This window comes from Suricata suricatta, chromosome 7 (assembly GCF_006229205.1).
Source record: "Suricata suricatta isolate VVHF042 chromosome 7, meerkat_22Aug2017_6uvM2_HiC, whole genome shotgun sequence".
In the NCBI taxonomy this organism is placed as follows: Eukaryota; Metazoa; Chordata; class Mammalia; order Carnivora; family Herpestidae; genus Suricata; species Suricata suricatta.
In genome coordinates, this window is record NC_043706.1 from 95,585,186 (window position 1) to 95,602,189 (window position 17,004).

Sequence of the window (17,004 nt, forward strand, 5' to 3'; positions counted from 1 at the left end):
TATTTATATTAGCATTCGCCAAATGAAAAGCTTAGGTATTAATCTAACAAAACACATATAAGATCTATATGAAGAAAACTACAAAAACACTAATGAAAGAAATCAAAGAAAAACTAAATGGAAAGATATTCCATATTCATGGAAAGGAAGGTTCAACATTGTCTAGATATCAGTTCTTCCCAGCTTGCTCTATAGATTCAATGCAATCTCAGTCAAAATTCTAAAGTTATATGGAGAAGCTTTTGGTGGCAGGGTCTGGGAAAGGAGTGTCAGGTGCCACGTCTGGCCACAAAAGTGGCAAGATAAAGCCCCTGCAGCAGCCTATGAAACAGGCCAAGAACACAGATGAGGAAGATAAGGCATTCAAGCAGAAACAGAAAGAGGAGCAGAAGAAACTCCAGGAGATAAAAGCAAAGGCTATGGAAACAGGCTTCGTAGCCACAGGTGGAATTAAGAAATCTGACAAAAAGTAAGCTGTTTCTTTTTGTTTAAAAATTTTTAATGTTTATTTATTCTTGAGAGAGAGAGAGACAGACAGAGTGTGAGTAGAGAGGAGCAGAAAGAGGGGGAGACACAGAATCCAAAGCAGGCTCCAGGCTCTGGACTGTCAGCACAGAACCCGACGCAGGGCTCGAACCCATGAACCATGAGATCATGACCTGAGCTGATGTGGGATGCTCAACCTACTGAGCCACCCAGGTGCCCTAAGTTGTTTCTTGTTCTTGAGACAATGTGATCCTTAATTCCATTCCTGTTCAAACATTTGGATTCCTTGTCATAGTATCTGTTGTCACCTATAGCTAGAATCAAGTGTTGTGTTAGATCCTTTTGTACATTTAAGAATACACTTTCATAAAGAAGAATTAATCATAACAAAGTAAAATTTATATGGAGAGACAAAAGGCCTACTCTGGCTAACACAATATTGAAAAACAAAGTAGGAAGACTGACACTACCCAACTTCAAGATTTGCTATATAACTGCTATGATAGAAAGAGTGAGAACTGGCAAAAGAACAGACAATACATAATAGAACACAGAGCCCAGAAATAAACACACATCAATATAGTTAACTGATTTAAGACCAAGGAGCAAAGATAATCTTTTTAAAAACAATAAATAGGGGCGCCTGGGTGGCTCAGTCAGTTAAGCCTCCAACTTTGGCTCAGGTCAGATCTCACATTCGTGGGTTTGAGCCCCGCATCAGGCTCTGTGCTGACAGCTAGCTCAGAGCCTGGAGCCTGCTTCCGGTTCTGTGTCTCCTTCGCTCTCTGCCCCTCCCCCTCCCATGCTCTGTCTCTCTATCAAAAATAAATAAAACATTAAAAAAACAATAAAAACAAATTAATTTTGAGAGGGAGAGAGAGAAAAAGAGAGAAACCACATGCAGGGGAGGGCAGAGAGAGAGAAGAGAGAATCCTAAGCAGGATCTATGCTGATGTGGGGCTCAAACCCACCAACTGTGAAACCACAACCTGAGTTGAAATAAAGAGTCTCATGCTTAATCCACTGAGTTACCCAGGCGCCTCAAAGATAATCTATTCAACAAATGATACTGGGACAACTGGATATCCATATACAAAAGAATGAAGTTGGATCTCCTATCTTATACAATATACGAGGATTAATTAAAAATGGACCAGAGGCCTACATGTAGGAACTGAAATTATAAAACTGTTTGAAGAAAATAAGGTGTAGGGTAATGGTCTGGCTTGGCTAGAAAAAGTCAGCAAGTTGGTGCAATGGTAGAGGTTGGGCCACAGACGCTGATGTCTCTAAGCATCACAAGCCGGCTCCTAAAGAGCTTGGGATTTCTTATCACCGAGTTTGTGTCACTTCTGTAGGAGGCCTAAGAGGGCATGGCATGCTTGACCTCAAGCTTAGGTAGCTGACAGCGTGTGTGCTAGCACCCAGGAAAATGGGTGACTACAACTGGGTTGATAGGGTAGGTGTTTCCTTTTGGGGTGATAAACATGTTGTGATATTAGAACATGTGATAGTGGTGATGATGAACAGGAGGTGATAGTTGCACCTTTGTGAATATATTAAAAAACCAGTGAAATGTACACTTTACAGGGGTAAAATTTATGGCATATTAAGTATAGCAATTTAAAAATTGGGGTTCTAAATGAAGATCAGTAGTGTTAACTTTCTGCACACTTTTTATATGTCAGGCACTGCGGTATTTATAAATTCTGCCCCATTTCACATTGCACATTTCACATTGATATTTTAGCCACTATGTGAGTACCTACCATGTCAACCTGTCACTCTGGGAGATTCCCAGAAGAATAACATCTGGTCCCTGAATACCTTATTCCAGGTATACACACCGTTGCCTCCATCAAGTTGCTAGAGGCGATGTTACCTAGAATGTTAATTTCTGGCTGAGAGCAAAGGCAAAAATCCGTAACCAAGGGAACGGGGCGCAATTTCATTAAAGGAAAAAAAAAAAAAAAGGCCTAGGCTTCCATGATGGGGCGTTCCCGGAAGTGATGTCACGCGCAAGTTCCGGTTCCACCTGTTCCGGGACACTGGCGTAGTTCACACAAGCGCGTGGTGTGCTGGGTTAGTGTTGCGGTAGCCATGGACGCCTTGGATCGAGTTGTGTAAGTCAGCTTGGTCCCTTTTCTGGGGGACGTTGGGGAGTGGGACACCAGTGGGGACGAGTGGAGAAGCCTCCGCTCCGCCTGGCTACTACTCTCGTTCCTCCCCGCTCTTGGGCTTGCGGCGGGTCTACCCATCCGCTAGCCTGGGTCTCCCTCTGTTAGTGCCGCTCTCTGGGCGGTGGGGAGCTGGGAAGCCAGCTGGAGGGAGCGGCCAGGCGGTAGCGCTGAGGTGTCGGCCGCTTTTATCCTAGCGAGTTAGAAATCTCCTGATTTCCCAAGAAGTATGAAGGTGGTCGAATGAATGGTTATGAGCACAAGGCCTCGGAATTTGACAGATGTAGGTGACAGTCCGGGCGCGTTCACAGAACTTTGGGACTTTAGGCCATTTAATCCCCTAAACCTAAGTTTACTTTGTATAATAGCGTTCGTAATAATCGTACTTCATGGAACCGTGAAGATTACTGGTGGGAATGTACGTGAAACCTTTGCTATGGCGCGGATAAGTGTTCGTTAGTTTTTTCTTCCCTTCTTGAGTTGATGTTGGTTTTAAGCGCTTTCAGAAAATGTTTATTGATCTCCTGAATAGTCTACCGTTATTTCTTGGGATTTGCCTGGATTAACATCTAATCAAAACAAATTCTTTTAGTCATTAATTCAGAGAATTTTGCGCATCTGTTACGTATTTCTCTAGGCATGGGGACTGCAAAGATGAGTAAAACTGTGATCTGATTGGGGAACAAACAACTGATACCACAGGATGTTATTTGCATTAGTTGCTGGGTAATGAGAAGTAATAAGCACATGAAATATAGAGCATAGAGCACTGGTTTTTTTGCCATAAGGCATACTAAATATTTCTTGCTTTAATAAATAACGTGTATCTTTATCAAACAGTGATTGGAAGCTTTATATTGCTTAACATTTTATCTGCATGAGAATTTTTAAACTCTGCTTGATAAGTTAAGTGTGTGTAAATTCCGTTTTTCTTTTCCTGCCCAAAGTGTCCACAGGACTGAAAGGAGGATGGTGGGTCATAGTTATTTAAGAGAGGAGGAATTCTTTCAGTAGATGCCCAAGACCTGTCGGAAAAGCAGGATATAGTGGAAGCAGAGATGAGGCCCTTTCTCTGAACAGAATTATATAAAACCATTCTACTCCTGCTGTCACTCATGAAATCAGAATATTGAATTTGGTTTCCCTTCATATTTTGCACAATGGTCTAGATGAGTTTTACAATTTTGCTCATATTGAAGATTGGCTTACCTCTCTGGCTTCAATTGCCTGATATGTAAAATGAAGATAGTAATTTTACCTGTGTGGTAGGGTCTTGGTGAAGATAAGTCTTAGTAAAATAACCCTATAAAAGTGTCCGTCATTATTATTCCCTGTTGGTGGCAATAACGTTTGACTTTCTCAGCAGTGATGTTGGAGTGGGATACTGTGTACTTCCTGGTAGGTGCTGTGGTCTACAACTGGAGGAAAGATAGGTAGTTAGTATCCTCCCTGTGTTTGGTAACTGCCCACAGATTGATCATAGTTGGTGTGCAATGCTTTGTGTTAGGGTAAGAGTACTGTTTGCTTTAAGACTGAAGGAAAAATGATGGAGTCAAAATAGCAACAGTATTCATTGAGTCTTTTCTTTAAAAAAAAAAGGGGGGGGTTAGAAAAAAGCAGTAATAAAGGAATGTTAGTGATATAAAAAAATGAAAGCCTTAGTAAAATCAAAAGCTAATAAAATTAACACTTAATAGTAGTAACTGAATTTTGTTAATATCTCCCTAAAAAGTGAGATTTTTGTTTAGTGGCAGAATCCTAACTGATAAATGTTATATAATATTTGTTGAGTTTTAAGAACTTGGATGTTAGTAAAATCATGGTTTTGTACTATGAGGAAAATGTTTTTAAGTTGTTATGCATTGTGATTTTCCAAACAGAAAGCCAAAAACGAAACGAGCCAAGAGATTCCTTGAGAAGAGAGAACCAAAACTCAGTGAAAATATTAAAAATGCAATGCTGATTAAAGGGGGAAATGCAAATTCATTGGTGACACAAGTACTTAGAGATGTGGTATGTATATAATAATTTTTTTCCTTTTTATTTTTGAATGATTTTATTTATTTTTTAAGTAATCTGTATACCTAATATGGGGCTTGAACTTAATAACCCTGAGATCAAGAGGTGCACACTCTACTGACCGAACTAGTCGGGTGCCCCTATACACTTATTTTTTAAATGGTATTGAGATCATTTTAGGAAATTTTCAGCATACAAGTATGGGCTGCTGGAGAGATACATGGGTAAGTTTGCCTTGTCTTAGAGAAAAGCTCAAGTTGGAGATTACTTGCCGTGGCAAGGCACTAACCACTAGTTTTCTTTAAAGCAGCTACTGTGTTCCTTTTGTAAATTTGAACTGATTTCTATGACTAGACTTGGGTTTACCCACATTTGAGGAGCATCTCTAGTCTGTGAAGGGAAATAGCTGCATAATACTATCTGTTTATTCCTTCAGCAACACCAAGCACCGTGCGAGCTGCTGAGGATTAATAGTTACGTAAGACACATCTGTCCCTTCAGTGGGCTTAATGAGGCAAGTTAGAAACTAACACTGTGAATTAATTGCTGTGCTGGAGGCATGTGTTAGGTAGGACGGGAGGCAGTAAAAATCCCAGGGGCATAGCCATATACAGACTGGGCTTCCCAGAGGGGCCACTTAAACTTCATTTTGAAGGAGGAGGAGAGGAAGAGGAGCAGAAAGTCTTCCAAGGCTGAGGAAAGCAGTTGTGCAGAAGGGAATGGGAAGGAGCATGTGATGTGTTTGGGGAACTGCAAACAGCCGGGGATGGCTGAGGGAGAGTGGGCTCAATGGAGCTTGAAGAACATGCAGGGATCAGACAGTAACATGGAGTTTGGGCTTTGTTCTGAAAGATCTCAGGAACCATTGAGAGTTTGGAGGTGACTGGTATGATCAGTCCTTTAAACCAGTTTGACTAGAGAGTATTGAGAGCAAATATAGGAAACGAATTCAGCCATTGCTGTCAGCCAGGTAACGAGTATCCGGAGTGTGGTGGTGTCGTGAAAATGAGAGATCATCAGAGAGAGTAGATGATGAGGCGGGAGAGCCTGGGCATGACTACGAAGTATGAGCCTTTTTTTTTTTTTAACACTTATTTTACTGATTTGTTTAATGTTTATTTATTTTTGAGAGAGAGAAAGAGAGAGAGACGGAGCATGAGCAGGGGTAGGGAAGAAAGAGAGAGAGAGACGCAGAATCAGAAGCAGGCTCCTGGCTCTGAGCTGTCAGAACAGAGCCTAACGCAGGGCTCAAACCGACGAACCGTGAGATCGTGACCCGAGTGAAGCCAGACGCTTAATTGACTGAGCCACCCAGACGCTCCCGAAGTATGAACTTAACAGGTTTCTGGGTTGGATTCTTGATGAATGGTAATGGCAATTAGGGAATATATCAGGGAGGGCAGGTTTGAAGAGAGAAGTGGTATGTTCAGTTCAGGACCTATAATATAAGTGATGAAGTTAAAAAAGCTTTATATTTTTTCTGCCTCTGTAGCCTGATGTTGAGCCCTTTGTATGGTACATAGTAGGTGCTCAGTAGATACTTAACCCGCGAATGAAAGGGATAGTCCATGGAGATAGGTAGTAAGTGGCTGATTATTTAGGCCTTGAATACAGCAGATAGATTCTTGAAGTCAACTAAATAACTGATTTTTAAACTTGACTAAATTGTCTATGCTTGTTAAACACAATAGTCCGTTCAGATATCCTTCTCAGGGTCATCGTGTTGATAGGATACTGGCCCTGTATTTAAGTAAGCTCCAAGAATAGCACAATAATACAGGTAATTACAGTAGTTAACATTCGTATTGATGATTCTTGAGTTGTCACTGTGCTAGTGTGCATTATACCAAGGCAGGGAAGTATTTGGTCAAGAATTACCAAAAAGTTTTACTGCTGAAGGCATGCCTGGCAGGCTCAGTCAGAAGAGCTTGTGACTCTTGATCTCAGGATCAGGAGTTCAAGCTCCATGTTGGGTATAGAGATTACTAAAACAAATAAATAAACTTACAAAAAAGAAAAAAAAAATTAGTACTTAAAAGATAGGTTTTACTGCTGAATGTCCTTTGTTTATCAGCTCTGATGGTCAGTCATGTTCCTTTCCCTTGTCTCCCTCCTTTACTGCTTTCCCTAATGTAAGGTAATGCCTTAGATCTTTGTTATTCTTTATGGTAGAGCAGAACTGACCATACTGGTAACAACTGATCATTAGTGGATAAGTGGAAAGAAGTAAGAAAGAAGTGAAAAGAGGGTTGAATGAAAGGAATTTAAAAAAATTTTTTTAATATTTATTTACTTTTGAGAGAGAGAGAGAGACACAGCATGAGTGAGGGAGGGGCAGAGAGGGAGACACAGAATCTGAAGCAGGCCCCAGGCTCTGAGCTGTCAGCACAGAGCCCAATGAGGGACTCGGCTCGAACTCAAAAACCTCAAGATCATGACCTGAGCCGAAGTCGGACACTCAACTGACTGAGCCACCCAGGTGCTCTGACAGGGATTTTTTAAAGGGCTGAGTTTAAAAACTAATTCTTATTGTCATCATTGTAACTGTTTCTCAGCTCCTGTATCTCCAGACAACATTATTTCAATTCTGTCAGCCTTTCCTGATAGGTTTTTGTCTGTTATTTATTTATTAAAAATTTTTTTTGATGTCTACTTATTTTTGAGAGAGAGGGAACTCAAGCAAGGGAGGGGCAGAGAGTGAAGGAGACAGAATCTAAAGCAGGCTCGTGGCTCCGAGCTGTCAGCAGAGCCTGATGCAAGGCTTGAACCCACAAACTGAGATCATGACCTGAGCCAAAGTCAGACATTTAACTGACTGAGCCACCTAGGTGCCCTGGTAGGATTTATTTTTATCTGTTTTCTTTTGCTATTCTTTCTACTCTCAAATTGTTTGCCTGAAAAGAATAGAATAGGTAGAATTTAAAGAAGTGAAAGAAATCATTTAAGTTGGATAGATCATTGAAAAGGCATAGAAACTTTTTTCTTTGAGAGACAGGACACAAGTGAGCGAAGGATAGGGCAGGAGAGAGAGGGAGAGAGAGAATGGGGGAGGGGCAGAGAGAGGGAAAGAGAGAGAGAAGTGGCTCATGTTTTTACTTGAAGCAGGGCTTGTGTTCACCTGAAGCCGGAATTGAGCTCACCCGATGCGGGACTAGAACTCACCAACTATGAGATTATGACCTGAGTCGAAGTCAGATGCTTAATCTACTGAGCCACCCAGGTGCTCAGGGCATACTAACTTTTAATTGGGAAAGTCGAGTCTAAGTTAGAATATTAAGCTTATGTTTTTTTTTAAATTTTTTAAATGTTTTTTTATTTAATTTTGAGAGACAGAGAGAGACAATGTGAGCAGGGGAGGGTCAGAGAGAGAGGGAGATACGGAATATGAAGCAGGCTCCCGGCTCTGAGCAGTCAGCACTGAGCCCGAAGCAGAGCTCGAACCCACAAACCGTGAGATCATGACCTGAGCCGAAATCTGACGCTCAACCGACTGAGCCACGCAGGCGCCCCTAAGCTTATGTTAATATAAGTGATAAATTTATATAAGTGATCAAAAGGGAGCCAAGCAGAAGACCTCAGAATAGGATTCAGGGACCAGGTGATCATTTATAATGACTGATATGATGCAATTTAATTTTTACCTCTGCTTTTCAGAATGTAATTTATTATGAAAACTAAATTATGTTTTACAGTATGCATTGAAAAAACCCTATGGTGTTCTGTATAAAAAGTAAGTAACGATTTATTTTAACTTCTATTGTTCTGTTATAAAAGTAACAATTACTTTTTGAGAGGTCTAGAAAAATACTTTGTTTAAAATACATGACAGGGGCGCCTGGGTGGCTCATTTTGGTAAGCAACCTACTCTTTTTTTTTTATGGTTTTTATTTATTTTTGAGAGACAGAGACAGTGCGAGCAGGGGAGAGTCAGAGCGAGAGGGAGACACAGAATCTGAAGCAGGCTCCAGGCTCTGAGCTATCTGTTAGCGCAGAGCCTGACGTGGGGCTCGAACCCACGAACCGTGAGATCATGATGAGCCGAAGCGGGACGCTTAACCGACTGAGCCACCCAGGCGCCCCAAGCAACCTACTCTTAATTTCAGCTCAGGCCATGATCTCACGGTTTGAGATTGCTTGGGGTTCTCTCCCTTTCTCTCTCTGCCCCTCCCTGCTTATGCACACTCTCTCTCTGTTTCAAAATAAATGAATAAACATTTAAAAAAAGAAAAGAAAAGAAAGTGATAGTTCTTTACATACAGCTATTAATATTACTTTATTTATGTTCTTATTTAAAATTTTAAACATTCGTTATTTGAGAGAGCATGCACATGTGTGCACATGCGCTTGAGCAGGGGAGGGGCAGAGAGAGGGAGAGGGAGAGAGCATTCCAAGCAGACTCCTCATTATCAGCATGATCTGACTCGGGGATCGAACTCATGAATTATGAGATCATGACCTGAGCCAAAATCAAGAGTCGGATACCTAATTGAGCCACCCAGCAGCCCCTGTTTTATTTTATTTTTTACCATTAGTATTTTTAAATTTTATTTTTCTGGTTTGTGTTTTCATTTGTATTGAATATTCTTACATAGTTGTAATCTTAGCATATGTATATTATGAGTGATAATAGATTTAAAGAAAAGTTGTAGGAATAGCATTCTCATATACCTTTCACCCAGCTTCTCTTAATGTTACATTTTAAGTAACCATAGTACAGTTACTGAAAGTAAGAAATGAACATTGGTACAATAATGTGAACTGCACTATAGACTTGACTTGGGTTGCACCAGTTTTTCCAGTAATATCCTTTGTCTCTTGCAGGATCCTATATTGCATTCAGTTGTTGTGTCTCCTTTCTCTCCCATTTGTGACAGTTCCTCAGTCTTTCCCTTTCTGAGGACTTTGACACTTCTGATGAATACCTGTTATTTATTTTGTAAAATATCCCTCAGTTTGGATTTGTCTTACATGTCTCGTGAATAGATTGAGCCATAGGTGTTTTTGGCAAGAATACCACAAAAGTGATGTGCTTTTCTCAATAAATCATGCCAGGGAGTACAGGATGTCTTATGTTGAAAGCATTACCCTTGGTTAAAGTGATGTCTGCTTGATAAATGTACTGTTTTTCCCTTTGTAATTAATGTTTGGAGGAAATATTTGGAGACTATGCAAAGACTGCGAATAATCCTCTTTCTCCTCACACTTTAGCTTATTTTTTTCTAATATTTTGTTTATTTGAGAGAGAGAGAGACAGCATGAGCAGGAGAGGGTCAGAGAGAGAGGGAGATACAGAATCTGAAGCCGGCTTCAGGCTCTGAGCTGTCAGCACAAAACCTGACTCGGGGCTTGAACCCACGAACTGTGAGATCATGACCTGAGCCGAAGTCAGATGCTTAACTAACTGAGCCACCCAGGCGCCCCACACTTTTGCTTATTAATTTTGACGTCCATCAGTCGCTCTTGTCCACATAGGGGACTACTCTTGGTGTTCTCATGGTGGTTTTCTATCCCCCTCATTCCTTTTACGTTTATTAACTGGAATTTTGTAAGGAAAATCTCTCCTTTCTTATCTAATTACTCATTTATATTAGTGTGGACTTACAGATATTAATTTTTTTTGTAATTTTTAAAAATGTTATTTATTTTTGAGAGTGAAAGAGAGCATGAGCAGGGGAGGGGCAGAGAGAAAGGGAGACACAGAATCCAAAGACAGGCTCCAGGCTCTGAGCTAGCTGTCAGCACAGAGCCTGACACGGGGCTTGAACCCACTAACCGTGAGATCATGACCTGAGCCGAAGCTGACGCTTAACCACCTGAGCCACCCAGGCGCCCCAGATATTTATTATATTCTTTGGAGTTGTAATTCAATGCTGTCATTACTTTGTTGCTCAAATTATTCTACCTTTGGCCAGTACGATCTCTTTCAGGGTGGCTCCTATGTTCTTTCAGCATGCCATGCCCCTAGTGTTTAGTCCTCCTTCCTTTCTGGTGCCACGTGATGCTCCAAGCTCGTCTTTTATTTTTCCGTGTGAAAGCCTTGGAATCAATCCCTTCTTTTATTTTTCCATGTGAAAGCCTTGGAATCAATCCCTTCCATATATTGGGGGCTAGTAATTAGGAAACAAAGATCTGGCCACAAAGATATTCAATTGCTGTGTAAGTGGCATGGTCTCTAAATCCTCTTAGCAGACAGAGCTTGAAAACAAGGATTATGCATGTTAACCCACACATATGTGCACATCGAATTTAATTTTATATGTTTAAAAAACTCTTTGAGTTCATACTGATACTTCCAATTCTAGTCCAGTGCCAGCCTTCTTTTCTTACTTGTAACTTTGCTTTTTCTGGCAGAAAGCTGGCTTTCATTACTGACGGTATGTTTACTTATTTGTAGAATTCTAGTACATGCATCATTTCAGCATTCCTAATCCTATAAGAAACAAAATTACTAACTAAAGTATAGAATGTTTGTACAGCTCTTTGTCTTTAGCCTTAGAGTGTCCAGTTCAAATAGTTTTCAAATGTAACATAGGTTTTTTTTTTTCCTGCCTCTTTAATGTGATTGTGTTAGTACCTAAAACTACAGTTAGGGCCGTTTATTAATTTGTATTCTATTTCGAGTTTTTCTCCACTTTTCTCCTGGTTGTTTGAATTTACATATGTAAAACTTACTATTTGTGGTGTATAGTTTTATGGGTTTTTAAAAATGCATTGAGCTACATTCAGTCACGATACATCATCCTAAAAACTCCTTCTTGCTGTGCTCCCTCACCCTCCCCCCTCTAACCAGGGAACTGTCTCCTCGCCTTATAGTTTTTTCTTTTTAAGAATGTTACATAAATGGAATCATACAACATGTAGCCTTGGAGTCTATTTCTTTCCTTAGGAAAATAATAAAAAATTATCTGTGTTATTGCCATATGTCACAGTTTATATCAAGCCCTTTTCATTTATGTTTATAAGCATTTATCTTTTTCTTTTTTTTTAAATTTTTTAGTGTTTAATTTTGAGAGAGATGGGGAGAGACGGAGCACGAGCAGGGGAGGGTCAGAGAGAGAGGGAGACACAGAATCCAAAGCAGGCTCCAGGCTCTGAGCTGTCAGCACAGCGCCCAACATGGGGCTTGAACTCACAACAAGTGAGATCATGACCTGGGCTGAAGTTGGACGCTTAACTCACTGAGCCACCCAGGCGCCCCTAAACATTTTTTATAACTTACCTTAATTTCAGGGAATGTAGGTTTTTCTTTTTTGCTGTTCTTATAAATTATGCTAAAATGGCCATTTTTACACAGATGAATTGTCCTTTGATTTAGTTTCTCTGTGAGATTTCTCGACATGAGACTACTGGGGGCAGCTTTAGGCCCAGTAGAGCATAGTAATCACACTGCTCTTTGAAAAGATGGTCCTTATGGCAGAGTGCAATATGCAGGTTTCAGTGGGCTCTTATCTACTTGTGGTTTATGTTTTTAAACTAAAAAGTCAAAATCATACTTTAAGCCCCTTCCATTTATATTTATAAACATTTTTCTTTCTTTTTTCCCCTCCATGTTCCCAATAGGTCATACTTGCTTATTTGTGAATTACAGTTAACTGATTATTGTTAATCATAAGTGCTGCAGTAATTTTTCTTGGTTTGTTTGCCTTGCATCTTTAAAAATAATACTCTTTTTTTTACTGATTATAAAAGTAATATATGCTACTCTTAGATAATCGGGATAATAGAGTAAATAATCACCCGTAACACTCTACGTTCTGACATGTTTTCCCTATCTGTCTATCTATCTATCTAGAGATATATGCATGTTTGAGTATAGTTGACACACAATGCTACATTAGATTCAGGTGTAAAACAGTGATTTGACAAGTGTCTACATTGTGCTGTGCTCCCCACAGGTGTAGCTACCACCTGTCACTATTATGTTATTGACTATATTCCTTATGCTGTGTCTTTTATTCCCATGACTTATTAAAAAAATAATTTTTAATATTTTAATTTTATCTTTGAGAGAGCGACAGAGTGCCAGCAGGGGAGGGCCAGAGAGAGAGAGAGAGAGAGAGAGAGAGAGAGAGAGAGAGTGAGAGAGAAACACAGAATCTGAAACACAGAATGTGAGCTGTCGGTGGAAAGCCTGATGCGGGGGCTGAACTCATGGACTGTGAGATCATGACCTGAGCTGAAGTCAGACGCCTTAACTCACTGAACCACCCAGGCTCCCCTGTTCCCATGACTTACTGATTCCATTACTGGAACCCTGTGTCTCCCACTCCCCTTCACCCATTTTCACATGTGTACAGATATTTTAATATTTGTACATTTATTTTATTCTTTAAACATAAGATCATGTTGTATATAGATTTTATTTGCTTCATAAAAATTATGAACTATTTTATGGAAACTTCGTTTACATGATGAGAAATCAGAAATTATAAGTGAAAAAGATAGTTTCTTATCTATTTTACCAGGATTTCTTTATGCATATTTAAGCAAGGAAAAATACATATTTGTATTTCTCTCCCTTTTGCCTGAAAGATATTTCTCTGCTGCCTCTCCAGCTCCAGTACTAGTGTTCCTTGTCCAGGACACTGGTTTTTTCTTTCTCTCCTGGATTACTGCGATAGCTTCTTGCTAATTCTTTTCGATCTTGCCATAACTACATTCCTTTTTCACATAGTGGACAGAACAGTCCTTTAAAAAGAAAATTTGAGGTGTGCCTGGGTGGCTCAGTTGGTTGAATATCCAACTCTCAAGAGTCATGATCCCAGGGTTATGGGATTAAGTCTCACATCAGGCTCTGTGCTGAGCCTGGTAGAGATTCTCTTTCTCCCTCTGTCCCTCTCCCCTGTTTGTGCGTTCTCTCTCTCTTTCCCTCTAAAATTAAAAAAAAAAATTTTTTTAATGATTACGATTTAAAAAAGTAATAAAAAGAAAATTTGAGAGGGGTGAGGGTGGGGGTGGGGAAGAAAAAAAAAAAGAAAATTTGAGTTCAATCATGTCACTCTCCTGCCTGAAACTCTTCAGTGCTTCCTATTACCACATCAATATCTACATTCCTTATCTTGACCAACAGCGCCTTGAGTAGTCTGAGCCATGTCTGCATCTTTGACCTCATGCCCCTTTGCATGCTTAGCTTCGGGAATACTTGCCTTATTTCCATTTCTTGAGTGGTCTGAGCTTGTTTCCATCTTAGAACCTTTATCGTGTTTCTTCTTTCCAGAATGCCCTTAACCTCAAGACTTTTCTTTTCAAAAATGTTTATTTAGGGGTCCCTGGTGGCTCAGTCGGTAGGGCCTCTGACTTCAGCTCAGGTCAGATCTCACGGTTCGTGAGTTTGAGTCCCACATCAGGCTCTGTGCTGACAGCTCGCTCAGAGCCTGGAGCCTGCTTCTGGTTCTGTGTCTCCTTGTCTCTCTGCCCCTCCCCCTCTCATGCTCTATCTCTCTCTGTATCAAAAATAAATAAAACATTAAAAAATTTTAAAAATGTTTATTTATTTAGAGTGAGAGTGAAAGTAGGGGAGGGGCAGAGAGAGAGAGAGAGAGAGAGAGAGAGAGAGAGAGAGAGAGAGAGGGAGAAAATCCCAAGTAGGCTCCATGCTGAGTGGGACTCAGACCCATGAACCATGAGATCATGACCTGAGCCAAAAATCAAGAGTTGGACACTTAACCAACTGAGCCACCCAGGCACCCCAGCCTCAAAACTTTTCAGTTGCTTATTCCTTATCTATCACATTTCAGCACAAATAGTCATTTTCCACTCTTCATAACTAACACAATATCCTACTTTATTTCATCACTATAGTTTTTTTTTTAATTTTTAATTTTCCTCTAAAATATAGGCTCCATGAAAGCAAGGATCTTGTTTGCTTTTCTAGTATCCTTAGCTCTTACAATAGTGCCTGGCACATAATAGGCAAAAATACGAATTTGAATGAATGAATATCCCTCTAGCTATTTTTGATCATCTGAATATAAAATTACCTTTATTTAATATATTACTTAATTTTAATGGGTGAATTGCTTACTAAGATTATTAAAATTAAGGTAACCTTTTAAAATATTCTTAGAAAAAACATTACAAGACCATTTGAGGATCAGACATCATTGGTGAGTACAAGAATCTCTGATTTAAGACTGCAAATAAATGATTGGACTAATTACTATTCATTTAGTAAATTTGTGGTTTTTTTTGAATTAGAAATTATCCTGTATGAGGGGATTTTGATGTAAAGTTGTAGGGCAATAAGACATTTATGTGCATAATTTTTAAAGTTTATTTATTTTGAGGGGAGGAAGGGCAGAGGGAGTGGGAGAGAGATTATCCCAAGCAGGCTCAGCCGCAGTCCAGCACGGGGCTTGAACTCATGAGCCATGAAGTCATGCCCTGAGCCAAAGTCAAATGCTTAACCAACCGAGCCACCAAGTCACCCCTCTGTATTTATTTTTGAAGTAAGATTTTTATACTTTTAAAACTGACTAAAGTTTAAAGTTATTTATTTTGAGAGAGAGCAAGAGAGCACGTGCGTATGTGCATGAGCAGGGGAGGGGCAGAGAGAGAGGGAGAGAGAGTCCCAAGCAGGCTCCTTGCTGTCAGCACTGAGCCCGGTGGTGGGGCTCAGTCCTGTGAACTGAGAGATCAGGACCTGAGCCACCCAGGTGACCCCAGAAGTACAGTTCTTAAAGTTCTTATATTTATGCATTAATTGGGATTTCTTTGGTTTTATAGGAATTCTTTTCAAAGAAGTCAGATTGCTCTTTATTTATGTTTGGTTCCCATAATAAGAAGCGGCCAAATAATCTAGTAATAGGTAAATATCATTTACTTTCTGATATTTTTACTTACAGAGTCTGTTTTGTGACTCAGATTAATTGATGGTATTGAGATTTCCGAGTAACAAGTAAGCTCTAAGCTAGTTTTTAAAAATTTTTCTTGTGACTTTGATGAAATTTTTTCTCTGCCAGATTTCAGGTAAAGAATAGGCATGTAAATACTACTACTGAAAGTTGCCGATATATTTCTAATATAAAATATATGTATCTTAAATCGGTATTAGAGAAAAAAAGAAAGTAGCATACCTATCCACATAAATTAACCCTTCACCAGTAAGTATTGACATTTGGTCTGGTATCGTCATTGGCTTAGGCAAACCCTTTTACTTCTTGTGGGCCTTTATTTACTCTTCTATAAAATAAGGGAGTTTGGCTAAACGATTTCCAAGATCCTTTCAGGGGCAAGATTGCAACAATCTATTCTAGGTAAAGTTCAAAGTTTAAGAAAGAGGGGACATGTTTGGTGGGGTATAAGAAAAAAAAGGGAGATCTTAACATTTTGAACATGCAAATTAAGTGGGTACATAAGGTGGCTGTTTGGGAAAAATAAATGTTTAAAAGAAAATGTGTTTTCCTTTTAGGTCGTATGTATGACTACCATGTGCTGGATATGATCGAATTAGGTATCGAGAAGTTTGTCTCTCTAAAAGATATCAAGGTAAGATACTCATCATAAAAATAAAAAGCATTTTGTAATGTTGCGCTTGGGCAATAGTGACATCTTGTGGTGAAGAGCACTATTACAGTTTTGTAGCTTCAATAAGAACTGTTTTTATGCTAGTGTGCTCTGAGATAAAAGTAAATTTCATTTTATCTTTATTTTTGAGTGTCACTACTTTATTTTGGTGTAAAAAATACTTAGAAGTTTTTGTCCCTTTCATACTGTGGAACTTCATTTTATTTTTACTTTAAAGAGATATATATTAGCAACATATAATACGTATTTGGCTGTTCCAGCAGTTAGATTCAGAGTGGTTATTAACTCTTGTCTAGGCTCATAGTTTAAATGTTGTCCTCTCCCTTAATTGTCACAGCACCTATTTTATGGAACCTCAGAAATGCTGCAGTTTTCTGGGGTACCTGGGTGGCCTAGTTGGTTAAGAATCTGACTTCTGGTCAGGTCATGGTCTCACAGCCCTTAGGTTTGAGCCCCGCGTTGGGCTCTGTGCTGACAACTCAGAACCTGGAGCCTGCTTAGGATTCTATCTCCCTCTCTCTCTGCTCCTTTCTCACTGGCACTCTCTTTCTCAAAAATAACAAATAAACATTAAAAATTTTTTTTAAAAATTTTTTTATGCTTTTTATTTATTTTTGAGAGACAGAGAGAGACAGCTGGAGCAGGGGAGGGTCAGAGAGAGAGGGAGATACAGAATCTGAAACAGGCTCCAGGCTCTGAGCTAGCTGTCAGCACAGAGCCCGACGCGGGGCTCGAACCCACGAACCGTGAGATCTGACCTGAGCCGAAGCCGGATGCTTAACCGACTGAGCCACCC

At 39.8% G+C, this 17,004-nt stretch overlaps 1 protein-coding gene and 1 pseudogene across 1 annotated transcript in view; both read left to right on the forward strand.

The window, feature by feature from the left end:
- Nucleotides 1-230: 230 nt before the first annotated feature.
- On the forward strand, nucleotides 231-473 carry LOC115295307 (annotated as a pseudogene).
- A 2,051-nt stretch (nucleotides 474-2,524) lies between these two features.
- Nucleotides 2,525-17,004, forward strand: part of RPF2 (ribosome production factor 2 homolog) — a 34,438-nt gene continuing 19,958 nt past the window's right edge. The window contains exons 1-6 of the mRNA XM_029945430.1: nucleotides 2,525-2,609; nucleotides 4,544-4,676; nucleotides 8,375-8,412; nucleotides 14,749-14,788; nucleotides 15,408-15,489; nucleotides 16,093-16,169. Coding sequence (XP_029801290.1) covers nucleotides 2,587-2,609; nucleotides 4,544-4,676; nucleotides 8,375-8,412; nucleotides 14,749-14,788; nucleotides 15,408-15,489; nucleotides 16,093-16,169 — 393 coding nt within the window. The 5' untranslated portion in view covers nucleotides 2,525-2,586. The remainder of the gene's footprint in view (nucleotides 2,610-4,543; nucleotides 4,677-8,374; nucleotides 8,413-14,748; nucleotides 14,789-15,407; nucleotides 15,490-16,092; nucleotides 16,170-17,004) is intronic.